General features: G+C 56.5%; 2 protein-coding genes across 2 annotated transcripts in view; both read left to right on the top strand.

The window, feature by feature from the left end:
- Positions 1-8,757: 8,757 nt before the first annotated feature.
- On the top strand, positions 8,758-10,158 carry VOLCADRAFT_92012 (uncharacterized protein; the record flags this gene model as incomplete). Its single annotated transcript, XM_002951427.1, has 3 exons — positions 8,758-8,898; positions 9,349-9,712; positions 10,085-10,158. 3 exons carry the CDS (start codon positions 8,758-8,760, stop codon positions 10,156-10,158), a joined length of 579 nt encoding a protein of 192 aa, XP_002951473.1.
- Positions 10,159-14,097: 3,939 nt separating this feature from the next.
- Positions 14,098-16,142, top strand: part of VOLCADRAFT_92011 (uncharacterized protein) — a gene marked incomplete at both ends in the record, with an annotated part of 10,821 nt that continues 8,776 nt past the window's right edge. Inside the window, 3 exons of the mRNA XM_002951426.1 lie at positions 14,098-14,261; positions 15,342-15,655; positions 15,866-16,132. Coding sequence (XP_002951472.1) covers positions 14,098-14,261; positions 15,342-15,655; positions 15,866-16,132 — 745 coding nt within the window. The remainder of the gene's footprint in view (positions 14,262-15,341; positions 15,656-15,865; positions 16,133-16,142) is intronic.

Below are 16,142 nucleotides of genomic sequence, written 5' to 3'. Positions count from 1 at the left end.
GCTTACCTGGTATAGCTCACCTGTCCAAAGATTTTTCATTTCACTTGTCTGAGCAAGGGAGATGCTGATCTCGTCACAGCCGTCCTCGTGTACATCGTCCGAGCCAGGAACTCGTCCATGCATCCCTCGCCCAAGCTGGGTGGCAATTGACCTTCCATAGTATTTTGTCCCTATCATAACAACATTAAAATTTGAACTACTGAGGTCTTTGTTGCTTGAAGGAATGCGAGACCGTTGACATGACAAACAGTTTGTCATGTCAACGGTTACTCGACTTTGTTCGGGTCGAGTTTCTTCATGTTCGTCAACCAGATCAAGTTACTGGTGTTAGATAGATAAAGGCTGCTGTGTTGGATTTGCGAGATGCGCGCAACCTGCCCATCCCCATTACCCGCAACTTGACGTTGGAAGGAGACGAGGCGGACTGGCCGCTCCTGCGCCTTCATGACGTGAGGGACGTGGTGAGCAAAGACGGGGGTGCTGTGCACACTTCGGGCGTTATTTCACACGTGGGCGTACGACGGTGTGTTATTGGTGCAAGGGCGGTGCACGCATACTAGGGACCCCCGCGTTACCCCCTTTCCTCGATGGTTACTAGTACTGATATCACAACAAGAGGACAGCGCGCACCATACACCCTTTCACACGCACCGTATATCTGCCAGCCGGCTATAGATGCCAGCAGGTATTTATGGTGCCCAAAAGGGATGTCAAGTTGGTGTCATCATCTATGGTTTGATTGGTACGAATGATGAACTTTCCGTGCAATACACGTGTGGTGTGTATGCTGTTGCTAGGCTGACAATGTCCCACATTGCTGGCGTACTTACATGTACATCCCATCCACCACTCTTGCATTCCTCTTGTCATGTATCGTCAGGTTCGGCTCATGGACACGGTCATCTGGGCTATCCGCTTCCTGTTCCTGGACGGCGCAAACGGAGACAACAACTATCGTGATCAGGGCAAGTTAGCTGGCGTTACTCGCTTGGTGGTGTATACATGCATGCATGCATGCAGCCGGGAAAGCCACAGCGGAATCGCAGCTCTCTATTACACTGCTGCTGGTGTTGTTCACTTCGGCTGCCGTTGCTCCAGGACAGAGGTGCCGTACATGGCACGCGCTGGCTGGTAATCAGTGCAAGCTGCTGCGCCAGGCGCCTTGCTTTATACCTATACCCTTCCCTCTCGTCTCGTATTCCCCTCTCATAAACAATATGCGATCATGATATGGACGACCCACTGCATCAAACACACAGATTGCAACCAGAGGGCAACATCACTACTTTTTATTGCGAGTTGATGAGGTTCACTTCGCAATCTGCAGGCAAGGAGCTCATCAGTTACGAGTTACGTGGCACACCTACGGCCATGCATATGGCACATACACTGATCGACTGGTGCGCGTTTATACGTTTGTTTTACACGGTGGTGTTGATGCAGGCTTTTCCTTCCTGGCTCCCACGCTGCCAAGCCAAGCGTCAGAATTACAGCTCGGGCCAGCGGCTATGTCAGTGAGTAAGTCCAACAATGCGTACATGGGTGGCCGCCCACACTTGCCTGCTCCTCCTGCCGACCGGTATGTCCTCCTGCGCTGCGCTCCGGATGTTGTCTACTATTTTAATAAATAGGTGTCGGGGATTGCGTGCAAGCGTATTACACAGTCGGCATGTCGAGCAGCCATGCAAGCATTTCATTATTACCTCGACAGTGGCCGAAGCATAAATCCTTCGCTATCGCTATCCATGCACATACACCGTCGGATGTGCCACTAAACACTCATCGTTAGCACCACGGTGGCCCGTGTATGCGAGGCTTCATTACGATGAAGCCTCGCATACGAAGCGCATCTAGAAGCTGGGCCGATCCTGCAAATATGAACGTATGTATTGTCAGTCAGTAAAACTGTGTGTCGTACAGGGATCGTGTCCTAATATATTAGGTGGGGTTGATACCTAACTTGTATACCAGGGCACTGTTGATGCGAAGGGTTGCCGTGTCGCCCTGTGGCCTGTTTGGGCAACTTGTCAGACTATCGTAAGTGGCAGCTGAGGCCGGTCTGAGGTCGCATGTTAGACTGAGTGACAGCTTTGGACCTGTCTCGGGAGGCCCGTCATAACGGCTGTTAGGTTCTAGCGTACTGGTAGCTCTCGTCCTTTGGGATAGGCTTTCCCAGCCTTTATAAGTCTCTGCTGTTTATCGGTAACAGTACCTCAGATTCACACGTTTACGCCTAGGCAAAGGGGCTTTCGGTGGTAGGTCGCGGATCTCCCGAACACGTGTAACGGCTAATGTCTCCTTAGTCGTGTCTGCTAGGTCCCTGTGAGATAGCGTCTCACCAACAGGTTATGAGCCCCGGGTAACGGTTCCCGACGGTTAATATCTGTAGTTGCTTTTAGCTTGAGCAGGGAGGCTCGCTAGGCAACCGACATGGGAAAAGGGTGTAAGACCGTCCTCTTAGCGGACGGGTCTAACTACTCGCAGTGGCTAGGAGACTTCAGTGACTTCCTTGCTACATCTAAGCTGCGGAGCTATATGACCAACCCGTCGCCACCGGGATGCAATGCGCAAGACGCTCTGGAGGAAGATGCCCAGGCGCTTGGCTACCTGCGTCTTTCCTGCGAACTGCCAGTAAAGCAGTTGCTCAGGAACTGTCAGTCGACTCTCGCCGCCATGCAGCTCTTACAGCTGCAGTTCCGTTCTGCCTCTCAGGCCCGGCTTAGCCTGCTAGAGCCGCAGAAGCAACTGCGCATGGGCGACGACGAGACGACCACTGACTTTGTTCAGCGGGCGGAGCAGCTCCGCAGCGACATTATCTCGGCGGGCGGCCAGTGGGACGAGGTTGCTATGCGACATGCTATTCTCCACGGTCTGCCTCCACAGTACGCTATCACTGTCGAGTTCGCAATGTATTTGCCTAACTTGACTACCCCGCAGCTCGTGTTCATGCTGCGGGAGAAGGAGAACAACCTGAAGGCCCAAGCAGTCAAGTCCGGCCTGGTTGGAGCTGTTGGCCCTGGTCGCACCGCCCGTGGAGTCCGCAGGGCTGCCGGCGCCTCGGGCGCCGCGGGGGCCAACGACACCTGCCGCTACTGTGGACAGCCTGGGCACTATGTCCGTGAGTGCCCCGTTAAGCTGGCGGACATGTCCGTAGGCCTCTACCGCAGCAATGCGTTTGAGCAGCCACGCAGTACTGGCGCCGGCAGCAGTGGCAGCGGCAACCGCCAACATGATGGCGGCGGCGGAGGCACCAGCGGCGGCAATAACAGCGGGGGCGACAGGACGCGCGAACGCGGCCGTTTTAGACGCGGCAACGGCCGCCGCAGCGGCAGCGACACTGCTGGCGGAAGCAGTGGCGGCGGCAGTGGCGGTGTAAGCTCACGCCAGAACCGTGCCACGGTGCTGGTCGTCGGTGGCAGTGGCAACAGTTCAGCAGTAGTCCTAGACTCTGGTTCACCTTACCACCTTACAGGTGACCGCTCACTGTTGCATAGTTACGTTCCTGCCGGCTCGCCCAAGCAAATCAAATGGGGGAACAACCAGCTAGCCGACGTCATGGGAACAGGGCAGCTGCTCCTACGGACACGCGATGGAGAATCCGTCTGGCTACGCAACGTGCTCCATGTCCCCAGCTCGGGATTAACGCTCATGTCTGTCGACCTTCTCGTGACACGCGGCTGCTCAGTCACGTTCGGCACGGACAAGGCGGGCCGCCGGTTCTCGCGCGTAGGCCTGCCGCACGGCGGTTCGTCTATCACCGTGTGGAGCGAGCATGGGCATTACGTCATGGACGTGGACCTTCGGGCGCCGACCAAACGCGCCGTCAGTGCGCTCGGCGCTGCGGAAGACAGAGCCGGCGGACGTAGCAGTGCTGGCGGATTTGCCGCCGGCGCCAGCTGCAGTGACGCCGGCGGGGACCAGCCGAACGGCGCCGACAGCAGTGACACCGGCGGAGACCAGTCGAACGGCGCCAGCAACGGCCAAGGGCAGCTGGGCGCCCTTGAGTGCTCAGCCGCCGAACTCGCAGCAGCGCAGCGCCTGCACCGCCAGTTCGGCCACCTTGGTTACCGGGCGTTGGAGCAGCTTATCACCAAGCAGCTGGTACATGGACCACGGGTCACTCCCACGGTGCTGCGTCAGGCGGCAGAGGGTGTCTGCGAAGCCTGTGTCACAGCGAAGACTACAGCTACAGCCCATGTCAGCCGCGGTAACCGGCCTCAGCATGTCCTGGAGGTCGTACATTCTGACCTGTGCGGGCCCATGCCGACCACGGGCCGAGGAGGGGCTCGCTACTTGCTAACGCTGCTGGACGGTGCCTCCGGTCTGTCTGCCGTTCGCACACTGGTTAGCAAGAACCAAGTGGGCGAAGTGCTGCAGGACATGGTGACGCAGCTGGAGGCTCGCAACCCGAACGGTGCACGGGTCCGCACCCTTCATAGTGATAACGGTGGCGAGTATGTCGCCGAGCAACTGGCACAGTGGCTACGCCAGCGCGGCACTGCGCGCACCCACTCGGCGCCGTACACTCCGGAGCAGAACGGCGCAGCGGAGCGGCTCAATCGCACGCTCCTCGACCGGGTGCGGGCTATGCTGTACGATGCCGCGCTCCCGGACAGCTTTTGGTCGGAAGCTGTGCTATATGCCAACCTCCTGCGCAATGTTTCCCCCTCTCAGGGCCGGGAGGCCACGCCGTGGGCAACTTATCATGGCGTCACCCCCGACGTCAGTCACCTGCACACCTTCGGCTGCCTGGCATACGTCCGCGTCCCAACCAGCCAGCAGGTTAAACTCGGTCCCCGCGCAGAGGCGGGAACCTACCTTGGACCGGAGCACGGCACGGCCGCCCACCGTGTCCTCGTCGACGGTAAGGTGACTGTTAGCAGCGACGTCACCTTCGATGACGACCTCCGCGGCCTGGCGTCTCAACGGGCGGGTACCCCCTTCGGTGCTAGCCCCGCCCGTCCTGGCAGCGGCGACCCTGTCGGCGGCTCTACACAGCCCGCCACACCGCCGCCTCCAGTGGATGCACCGCCTCCAGTGGACCCAGCACCCCCCCTCCGCCCCAACACACGCAGCCAACGGCAACCTCTTCACCCGCCGCTGGCCACGGTCTGCCCAGCCAACAACAGCAGCGGCAGCGGCGGAGATTTGGGTAGTCCACCGCTGCTTAACAAAGCGTCGGGAAGCGATTATGCTGAGGCAGGCGACGGCAATGCGGGCGGCGGAGGCAACAGCGCGGTGCAGGAGCCGCGCAGTTATGAGGAAGCGGTGGCGAGTCCACAAGCGGACAAGTGGAGAACTTCGATGGATGACGAGATTCTGTCGCAGCTCTCCAACAAGACCTGGGAGTTGGGCACGCCGCCACCCGGTGCACGCATCCTGGACTGCCGCTGGGTCTACAAAATCAAACAGGAGCCAGGCGGTGAGGTACGCTACAAGTCGCGTTTGGTGGTGAAAGGCTTTGAACAGCGAGCGGGTATAGACTATGGAGAGCTGTTTGCGCCCACTACGCGTGCAGCCTCCCTGCGGGCACTTCTAGCTGTGGCAGCAGCCAGAGGTATGACGGTCCACCAGATGGACGTCAAAACGGCCTTCTTGAACGGTGACCTGGCAGAGGAGCTGTGGATGCGACAGCCACCAGGTTACAGCAACGGCGACCCGACGCAGGCGTGCCGGCTGTTAAAGTCTGTTTACGGCCTCAAGCAAGCCCCACGTTGCTGGTACGAGAAGCTGGCGGCGGAGCTGGGCAAGCTAGGCTATGAACCGTCTACGTCCGACCCCGCGCTATTCGTCAAGCGGGGGTCCGATGGCTCCATCGATGTGCTCGTGCACGTTGATGACATGCTGGTGGCGGCGGACAACCCGCAGTTGGTTGCGGCCGCCAAAGCGGCCATAGCTGGTTGCTTCGCTGTACGAGACCTTGGAGAGGCGCGCTACTACCTCGGCATGGAGATCGTCCAGGACCGCCGCAACCGCAGCATCATGCTCACGCAGCAGCGTTACGTGGAGCAGCTGCTTCAGCGCCACAGCCTGGAGAACGCCAAGCCACGTGCCACCCCGCTACCCCAGGGTACGCGGGTTCTGCCAGCCAGTGACACCCGGCCGATACTGACGGACAGCAGTGGCTACCGCACGCTGGTGGGCGAACTAAATTACCTCGCTACCAGCACACGCCCAGACATCGCACACGCTCTGAGCATGCTGGCGCGGCACATGTCCGCCCCCACCAAAGCCCACATGGGGCTCGCTCTGGGTGTGCTGCGTTACGTCTCTGGCACTCGGGCGCTTGGTCTGCGTTACTGTAACACAGCAAAGGCGTAACCCGGGATGCTCAGATTGGCATTTGCGTCGTTACATTGCCCCCCACTTAGCAATGGACGTCCTCGGCCATTATTTCGAGCACAGGAGCCATCCCACCTCGCGCCAGTGCGCTGGTTTATCCATTACTCCATGAAATCGCCAATTTGCGACTTGCTGGTTGCCAGAATCGAACCGCCGACCCGAAGTTTATTTCGGAATTCGTGCGGTCCCGTCTCGATACCATTGTAACACAGCAAAGGCGTAACCCGGGATGCTCAGATTGGCATTTGCGTCGTTACAGTTACTGCGGCGAAGCCAGCAATTTCTGTGGGTACAGCGATGCAGACTGGGCCGGCGACCCAGCCACCCGCAGGTCCACCACGGGCTACGCTTTTCTGCTCGGTAGCGCGGCGGTCAGCTGGAGCAGTCAGTTGCAGCGCACCGTGGCTGCCTCGTCCGTGGAAGCCGAATACCAGGCCGCAGCAGCAGCTGTGCGCGAGGCGTTGTGGCTGCGCAAGCTGGCGAGCGATCTGGACCTTTCCCCAGGTGCTGTCAACGTCCAGCTGGATTCGCAAGGCGCGCTCAGCCTCGGCAACAACCCCATCACGTCGGTGCGCTCCAAGCACATCGACGTGCACCACCACATCGTGCACGAGAGGGTCGCGCGTGGTGAGGTGAAGCTCAGCTATTGCACCACCGACGACATGGTGGCTGACATCCTAACCAAGGCACTGGGCGAGGTCAAGTTCGTGCGCTGCCGCACAGCGCTGGGCGTTACTTAGATCGCCAGAGGAGGAGTGCCGAGGGCTTTGAGGAATTGTTTTGAGCTAGGCTTTAGGGGGGAGCTGAGGGTGCGTGAGCAGGCGCCCGAATGGGCAGGTTAATGCCCGAAGGGGCGCCGTAGACAGTGCGTATGGTGCTGTACGGCACTGTTTTCCCTGTTTGTGTTTGTACAGCAGCACCAGACCGCATAGCCGTCAGGCTGAAGGCTGGCAAGATGCGTTTGTATCTGCTGAGTGTTGAGCAGTCGGCCTGGACCGCGGACTTGTCGGCCGATCTAGCTAGTCGGTACTAGCAGTTAGTAGTAAGGCCCCTAGTGCGACACGAGGGGGCGTGTTGATGCGAAGGGTTGCCGTGTCGCCCTGTGGCCTGTTTGGGCAACTTGTCAGACTATCGTAAGTGGCAGCTGAGGCCGGTCTGAGGTCGCATGTTAGACTGAGTGACAGCTTTGGACCTGTCTCGGGAGGCCCGTCATAACGGCTGTTAGGTTCTAGCGTACTGGTAGCTCTCGTCCTTTGGGATAGGCTTTCCCAGCCTTTATAAGTCTCTGCTGTTTATCGGTAACAGTACCTCAGATTCACACGTTTACGCCTAGGCAAAGGGGCTTTCGGTGGTAGGTCGCGGATCTCCCGAACACGTGTAACGGCTAATGTCTCCTTAGTCGTGTCTGCTAGGTCCCTGTGAGATAGCGTCTCACCAACAGGCACGACCTGTAGACAATGCGATTTCCAACAGACGATGTTGATTATCCGGCTTTCGATGATGTGTGAAGTAGGTGGGGGGTACAGCTCACCCGTTGCCACTAGCGGGGCAGTCCCCCTACCACCTTCCCCACTGTTTCGGGACACACTCTCATCCTCCTCATCAACCACATGTGTCGACTTCAGCCAAGTCAGCGACTGTTACAGGGTCAGCACCCACCACCACCACCACCACCACCACCACCACCACCACCACCACCACCGCCACCGCCATCCAGGGGGGTCGTGCAAATTAATGGCCGGTGCCATTCCAGTCCTGGCCGACTTGCAGGTCACTATAATCGAGTCCATCACCTTCCATTACCATAGGGGTTACATCTCGCCTCTTACAGTCGAGGGATTCTATCCCACTCATTGTCGAGATCTGCCGAGATTTGCAACGTATGCCAGACTCGGCGCGCCAGCTATCCATGCGTATGTTGTCAGGGCAACAGCGCTGGGGTTGTCAATAGAACATTGAACAATAGGGCAATAAGAGGCAATAGCGCAGGCCTTGGCCATGGAGGCCTCTCCGCCCAATCGAGGAATAGAGCAACGAATGCCTTGTTGCGTCTCGACAACCATTTGCCCAACAGTGGGAACAAGAAAAACCGAGATAGACGACAAGATGGGGAAAGCAAACCATAATAAGAAGGATTGGGAAACTTTAAGCTGAAAGGCTGTACTCAGTTGCGCAAATGCGGCAGTGGTCGCGGTATGTAGAACGATTATGAGTGATTGGACTCTGCTGATTTAGGTGCAGTGAAGCCTGCAAACATACGTGTGTGCAAATTACAGGGTTGTCCCTTGTTAAGCAACCATTGTGTTGTAAGCTGCCTGCATGATGGCAACGATTGGATCGGCCTGAATCCATTGCAATTCGCGTAGCAGGCCTATCCCATGCTTATTGCCCGTGCCTTCGTACGTATGCATCTGTATGTCCATATGTACGCGTGTGATCTTTTCATCAGTGATCTGCTTCCCAAGTTCCTTCCAGTTGAAGTCAGACAGCGTAGCTACTAAGCCGAGCAAGTACCCGGATGTCCCGCAGATGGTCATTCCAGGCTATCATCCGGAGGTAGGTAGTGGCTGATTGGCAGAGTTCTGCCGCCTATGTATGGCACATTCTTGAAGTATTGTAAGTTACCCTGTGGCACACTGCACACCATGTATGGATTTGTAGCTAGATAGTATGTAGCTGACTATCACGTGTTATCATGTATACCCGTACATGTACATACATACGTGCATACATATGTGAGCAGACCAGGAATGGAGTTGGGCCGCTGTCGACCCGGCAGATTCCGTTGGATGCTGGTGGTGGGTGCTGAACCTGAGCGATCCACTGAATAAATTGACTAGGGTGACTGGATGAGGGTGCCCCAAAATACCGGGGAAGGCAGGGTTTCGCCGGGTAGCGACTGTAGGGTGAAGATATGACTCCCCTGTCCCACACATCATCATATGTACGTACATCCGTACATATCAGTCATCTTGCTTGTTAAGCCTTGATCCCTGTCTGCAACAGGGTGGCTGCCGCAACGGGTCCTCCGTGCCGCCGCTACAACGGTGTTGGCCAGATGGTGCCTTCGTAGTGGGGGTGGCGGGTGACGGCAACCGCATTGACCCGTCCTCAGACCAGTCCGTCCCCACCAACACAGTGTTCTATCTTCGAAGTGTCACCCTCCTGTGCGAACACATCGTGAGCATCGCGTGCCTCAAAGAGGACCAGGCTGAGCTCCAGGTCTGCTATCAGGAAACCAGGCGCCAGTTTGAGAATGCCACGTCTTTCTTAGACGATTACCGACCAGATCCGCAGCCTGAGCAGCCTGGTAACAGCAGTAATAGCCGCCAGCACCATCGTGCAGTAGTGGTGGGGCCTGCAGTTGCAGGTGGGTGGATACTCGGTGATCAGGGCACCGGGATGTAGGTACTCACATACTCGGTACAGTACGGTCGGCAGCGTCAGCTGCTAGAGCAGCACAATTACAGCCTTCCCAGCCAGCAAGCCGCCGCTTGTCTCTTCCTACCTACTACTTCATTCCTCTGACGCACACATCCGTGCATTGCGTTCTATTTGGTGACTGGTTATTTCTTAGGGAGTTCCGAAGGCGAGTTTCCCTCCCGCCAGACGGCCTCTGCGCGGGAGGACATTGACCTCGATGCTGTCACCTAGGAGCGAGCGCAACAACCTGCAAGCTTGAGAAGCCGAGCTAGCTCGCGACATACATGGCCCATGTCAACCGCACCATGCCCAAACCCAGCGCCATCGCCACCAATACCCCTCTATCTGTCAGTGCCAACGACGCCTTACGACTCCAACTTTGACGCGCTCTGAGTGCATATGTGTCGCCTTCTTCTCAAGCGCTCTGAGCACGGTCTTTACGTGGGCAGCATCAAAGCGGCTTCGACAACACGTCCGTGAAGCCAGTCGTAGGGTCAAGGCACCAACCCACCACGATGCGTGCATACTCCGAGAACATTTCAATAAATCAAGGCGCGATGTTTTTTCTATACGCAGGGGCCGTGGTTGCTGTGTCCCTAATAGTGGCGATGGTTTGGGCCGCGGTTGCTTGGAAGCGGCGGCAGGGGCGGCGAGGGAAAGATTGCCAGGATGCCGCCAACACTTTTTCACCTTTGACGTACAGCGTCGATCACACCAGCCTTGAGTCTGGAAGGTAAAGGAGATTGCTTTTGTGCACAGCTAGCGCCTAGCAACGTGTCAGTCCGGCAGCATAGGAGCCAGTGGGCTAATAACGTAGCTATGTAGCTGTAGGTGCTGGTGGCAGTGCATAATGAGTTTTCAGGGTGATGGCCACCCCACCCCAACAGGAGCTCCAGAGACTCATTGCAAGGGTTATAGGGTTGCGACTATAACCCTTTCCCTGTAGTCGCAAAGGGTTATATGGGACTTCCTGGTCACTCACACAGTTGATGACAAACCTCTGCTGGTCACCCAATTAAGCAACAGCATTCGTTATGGCTGGGATGCTTGAGTGCCCATTTTCAAGGTATGACTGCTGCTGCTGCTGCTGCCAGTCGCAGCTTGGCCGCGCAAGCTGCCGGTCTCAGCCCGGCCCCTATTGAGCCTCTGTGGGCGCACCCGGGCACTTCTGGCCAGCAATCCCGGGTCTGGACCTTGCTGAGGGTGAGCGCTATCAGCGGTAATACCTAACAAGAAGCAATGTCTGGAGTCTGCGTTGATACCTACTTGCTGCGGTAGGCAGCGTTATTCCTCTGCAGACTACTGCCGTTGCATGGAGCTGTCTGGGCTGCTGGGTAGCTTGTCCGTTAATCATTCGCTGTCTAATAGGTAATCTAGTTAATAGTTAATAGTTAATCAAGTTAATAGTTAATCTAGTTAATAGCACAGCTGCGTTTCGTCAGCCTGATGGCTGCTGCCTGTCCATCCATCCGCCATCTACAGCCGCATGGTTAATATCCCTAATCACTGCTGCACGCAACCGCCAACCCTTGCGTGTCCTTCCCTGGTACGGCTATTCCGCTTACCCCCCTTCTGCTGCAATACCAGAAGGTGCAGCGTAACCAGCGTGCAGAGGAAGTGAGGGCTGGCGAGCAGCAGCAGGTGGTCGGCACCGAGCCGACCGTGCTGCTCGCCTCTGAAGCATGCAAACTTGTCGTTACGAACTAAAATCTTACAAGACCATAGGTAATGCAGTTTATGAATAATGAGCCACGGTATAGCGCATAATTAACTTACGTGTGTGTGTGTATAGTGAGCGAGGAGCTTTGGAAGTAGCTTGCATCATCACCATACCGGTACATGATTATCCCGGTTGTATTTGTCTTTCAATCAGTTAATGATGGATAGTTGCTTGCACATGGGTTGCGCAGACTCTTCTTCATCGGCTGCTTGACGTGCATGCTTGCAAGCCGGTTGCAGCGGCAGCTGCGGTCATCACAGTTGTTGGCTGGCGACAACACGACCGATTGCTGCCCAACATTGTAACAACGACGTTGGAAAGCGCCTCTAAAGGTGCTGTGCATCATCGAGAATTGCACGGTCATGTTTTTATTATTAATATTGTAATTAAGGAGGCCTCGGACCAGTAACAAGTGCCGCCGTTACTTGGTGGTTGCGAACGCTCCCTAACTGCTGACATTTCACGGAAATGAAAGCCATCTATCCACCAACACACACACTCCGATCCAACCTGACCTCTACCTCGGCCAACCAAAAAGCATTAGTACGCAGGTCTTGGCATCATTTCGGCCACCATCGCCGCGGGTATGATACATATACACCCTGACATGCAACATGGGTGAGTCTGCCAACCAGCACCCGACTGCCGTACATAAGTAGGGTCTCCAACCACCCGCCATGTCAGGAGCTGCACCTGCCTACTTTAAGTGCCAAGCCATGCACAGGAGGAGCACAGGAGGAGCTATGCTAGACCTACACGAAGGCCTGGGCTAGACGCCGATCCACCCCTCCCCAATGCACGCTAGCAGGTATGCCACACTGTCGCTGTATGTGGAGCACGACGACTTGAGTGGATCTTGCCAGAGTATGGCCAGTGTGACTATCTTCCGCAATGGGGAAATGGCACCCCTGCTATTTCCCCCGTTCGGAGCTTGCTGGATGGCGCGACCTTGCCGGTGGTAAAAAGATCGGGAGGAAAATGAGAAAATCGGCTCAGAAGCCTGACCATTACTAATCACGCGGCCGACAAGCCATGCCTCTGAATTGCTCAATTCTGCATCTAATATCGTATGATTTCGGGTCCCTACAGCTTACGACCTTGCGACTTGCAAAGTCGCAAGCATGTGAGCCGTTTAGCTCGCATCCAGACTTTATTCTGAGAACCAAGATAGCGCAAAGAAGACGTGCGATCGGCCCAAGTCCGCAAGTTAACCCGGGCCCTCAGGACGCATCCCGGTTTCCATACGTTTCCACCTTACAACAGTCTTGGTACGGTAACTGGTACCGGGATCGACATTGTTCCGAGACGCAGGCATACGACAAGACGAGACGAGAGAGACAAGGCAAAGCAATGTGTTACCGGTTGTCCCGGCCGTACTGACCAGCAAACACATGTTTTCCCCACAACGGATGTCCGTCAAGACAGACAGAGACGCACTCAATCACGCACACACACACACACACACACACACACACACACACACGCACAAGGGGGCTCGTGGACTGCTGCACTAAGCGTTTGCGATGTGGGGCACCGTAATTGTTCCCAATGTAACAGCAGCGATATGAGGTGACGCTCTGAAGTTATGATTCGCCACAGCGGGGAGGGGGGGACGGAGGTGGCTGCAGGACGCAGGCGCCTTGCAAAGGCGGACACACCCTGGAGGCCTGGGGAGGGGAGAAGACAAGACAAGGATAAGGCAAAGGGGGAAATCGGGCCCTGAGGGAAGGGCCCTAGAGGGTGGGGTGCGCGGCGCTGGGTATTGGACAGGGGAGCGGCGACTCCGCAAGCGGTGCGAAACCCAGTTGACAAAGAGGCGCTCAGGCAACTCCTGGACAACTATTTCGGGGGTTGGAGTTATTCCGGGGTTGGAGGGGGGTGGGGTCCGCCTGGACACCGCAAGATAGGACGGAGCCCACGAAAATCCACAGCTGGCATGCTCCTGGTGGGCGAATGGTAGTACTTGATGCTGGCGCCTGGTCGTCAAGCACCGGGCCGCTGGTCAAGAATTGGAGGTACCTGTTGGCGCCGGGGTTGCCCGTCGTGTTTCTATTGTTCAATGCCAGTCCCGTTATCGCATCCCACATGATCACTAGTATCAGGCAGCGGGCTTAGCGCCCAGGATTCGGTTGAAGGTCTCTAAACTGTAATTGTGTGAAACGCGGGTAATAGATATAGCTCAATTTCTAAGTAATGGGATGTTACGCGGATAGGACTTTAGCTAGTATTGCAGGAGACTTTTCGCTTGCTTCTAGCTCGTCGTACGCGTACGGTCACAAAGGAAAGTACCCGTCGTCAAGCTTCTACATTTTCATGTAGTAGATGTCTTCTCAGCATTGGGTTTGCCGTAAATAGGAAGGCAAAATGACACCCCAAGCGACCACGTAATCCTTTATAAGCCCGCTGCATAGGCTTCAGCTGTGCAGCGGCACTGCGAGATGTCTGCCATGAATTACAAAATGCTGAATCTGGCGTTGCCTACAGGAGGCAACCTCTCGGTTTCAGCTCAGCACGGCAAACGTCAAGATGGTGCGCCCAGCAGCCCTTCGAGCTCGTTGTCGCCATCCAGACAGCGAAGCACAACATCATCTGGCGTACGCTCTGCGCTATTAATGAAGCCGCTTTATACCCAAAATCAAAGTGTCGTTAGCAACGCCTTGGTGCTAACCGGCCACCAGCCTCCTTCAACGTCCTCGGTTTCACATGCTGTTGTCATCTATGGTCAAACCGTTAATTCATCAAAGTCATCCGCGGGCGCACAGGGGGACCACTTTAGGTGAGGCCATGTTTACTGTTTGCCAGGGCGGGAGTAGGCTCGCCATGTTGCTGAAGATAGCAATAAAGTGTAGATCAATTTCTTGTACACAATCATCTCCGTTTATCCGCTGTCGTTCCCTCGCGATACTACTCAGCTAGATGTGGGGCCCCGGGTTTCTGCGGAACTGGGACACAAATGGTCCCCATCACGACAACATGAGCAACTCTCTAAAACTTGGTTGTAAAGAGCGCGGCTAGAAAGCGAATATTGCCCACGGCCTCTTAAGCTTCCGCGGTGTCCCCGACTCCGGGCAGACCGGTTCCTGCAGGCCCTCCGGGCCGATACTTGCAAGTCTCATGCCTCCTTTTTTCACTAATGATGCTTTGCACCATTAAATACATTGCAAGCCACGTCCACAAGGTATCTGCGGGTGTAACTCAGGTTGCTTCTTACCATTCTGTGTCTAGTTGCCATTCTATATCTCGATGCGTTTGTTTGCGTCTCTGACTCCTGAATAAAGTAAATGAACCAAGGCTCCCACACCCATAATGAACTTCCATGCCACAAATCGTCCCGATGAAATCCATATGGGTCAGCCCTTAAACACTCGTTCATTGGGCTCCTCCATCCGGATTAAATTCTCGAAACGATGTACTTCCGCCCCACACAAACACACACGGTGGCACACTTGTTGTGAAAACACGCAGGGTACGACACAGTACCACAAAACACACACGCATGCGCCTACGGACGGACGCATGCGTGATGCCTCCTCCAAAATATTTGCAGGGAGGTCACATGCTTTGTGTCCTTGAATCACCAAGTGGCTCCTACAACTAATTTCTTCGGCAGCCCAGCTCGTTTCAGCTCGACAATACTGCACCTGCTTCCCTAGGATATCATCCAATTTGGATCCCCCTTGTGCCCTCCTCCCACCCCCCACCCTCCACCCTCTTCCTACATCCTGTTTTTTTTATATCCTTCCTCGCACGTTCATCTCGCACACTGGGCCCGGGTCCCTTGACTTAGCATTCCCGCAATACCGGCTTGCGACATGATCCCCGTGCTGTGCTGTGCTGTGCTGTGCTGCCAACCCAGGTCTCGTAGCAGCACAGGGCAAGGGAGCGGCGGCTCGGGAGGCGCCACCGCCACGGCTGCGTCTGGTCGGCAGCTGCCGCCACCGTCTGTGTCGCCGTCCACGTTTAGAAGCAGCATTTCCTCACCGGCATTGGGGCCACCGGCATCTGCTGCGAGTGGTGGCGCTGCCGCCGCTCCGACGGCAGCGGCGACGGCGCCGCCACCGCCGCCGCCGCCAGGCTCTTTCGCGGACGACGAACTCCTCATTCTCAAAGAGCAAATCCTGAAGCTACAGCGAGCGCTGGAAAGCTTGGGCAGTGCCAGCTTGTATAATGGTTCCGGAGCAACGGGAAATGGCAGTAGCAGTACTAGCAGCAGCAGTAGCAGCATAGGCAGCGTGAGCAGTAGCAGCCTGGTTTCTTTGAGTGGCGTCACCGTGGCCACCAGTAGCAGCAGTAGCAGTGGCAGCAGCAGTAGTGTAGGCAGTAGCAGTAGCAGGACGAGCCGCTCCGGGGAGACTTTCCCCTCGGCGGCGGCGCCGCCAGGGGCGGTGTCCGCGGCCGGGGTGGATGCGTTGCTACAGCAGGCTTGTGCACCTCTGGCGGCGGCGGCGGTGGCGCCAGGGACATCAATTCAATCCGTGTTTGCCTCCGCGCACGACGCCGCGATGACCTTTGCGCGGGCGAAGCTTCTGGATCTGTTCATTCGTAAGGCCCATCAGCTGCTGCTGGAGTCGGCTCCTGAGTTGTGGTTGACGGCGCCGCCGCCGCCGCCACCGCCGCCCTTTTCCGTATTGAACAATGGTGGCGGCGGTGGCGGAAC

Source organism: Volvox carteri (assembly GCF_000143455.1).
Source record: "Volvox carteri f. nagariensis unplaced genomic scaffold VOLCAscaffold_23, whole genome shotgun sequence".
Taxonomy (NCBI): domain Eukaryota; kingdom Viridiplantae; phylum Chlorophyta; class Chlorophyceae; order Chlamydomonadales; family Volvocaceae; genus Volvox; species Volvox carteri.
This window is presented reverse-complemented; position numbering and strand designations above follow the sequence as displayed.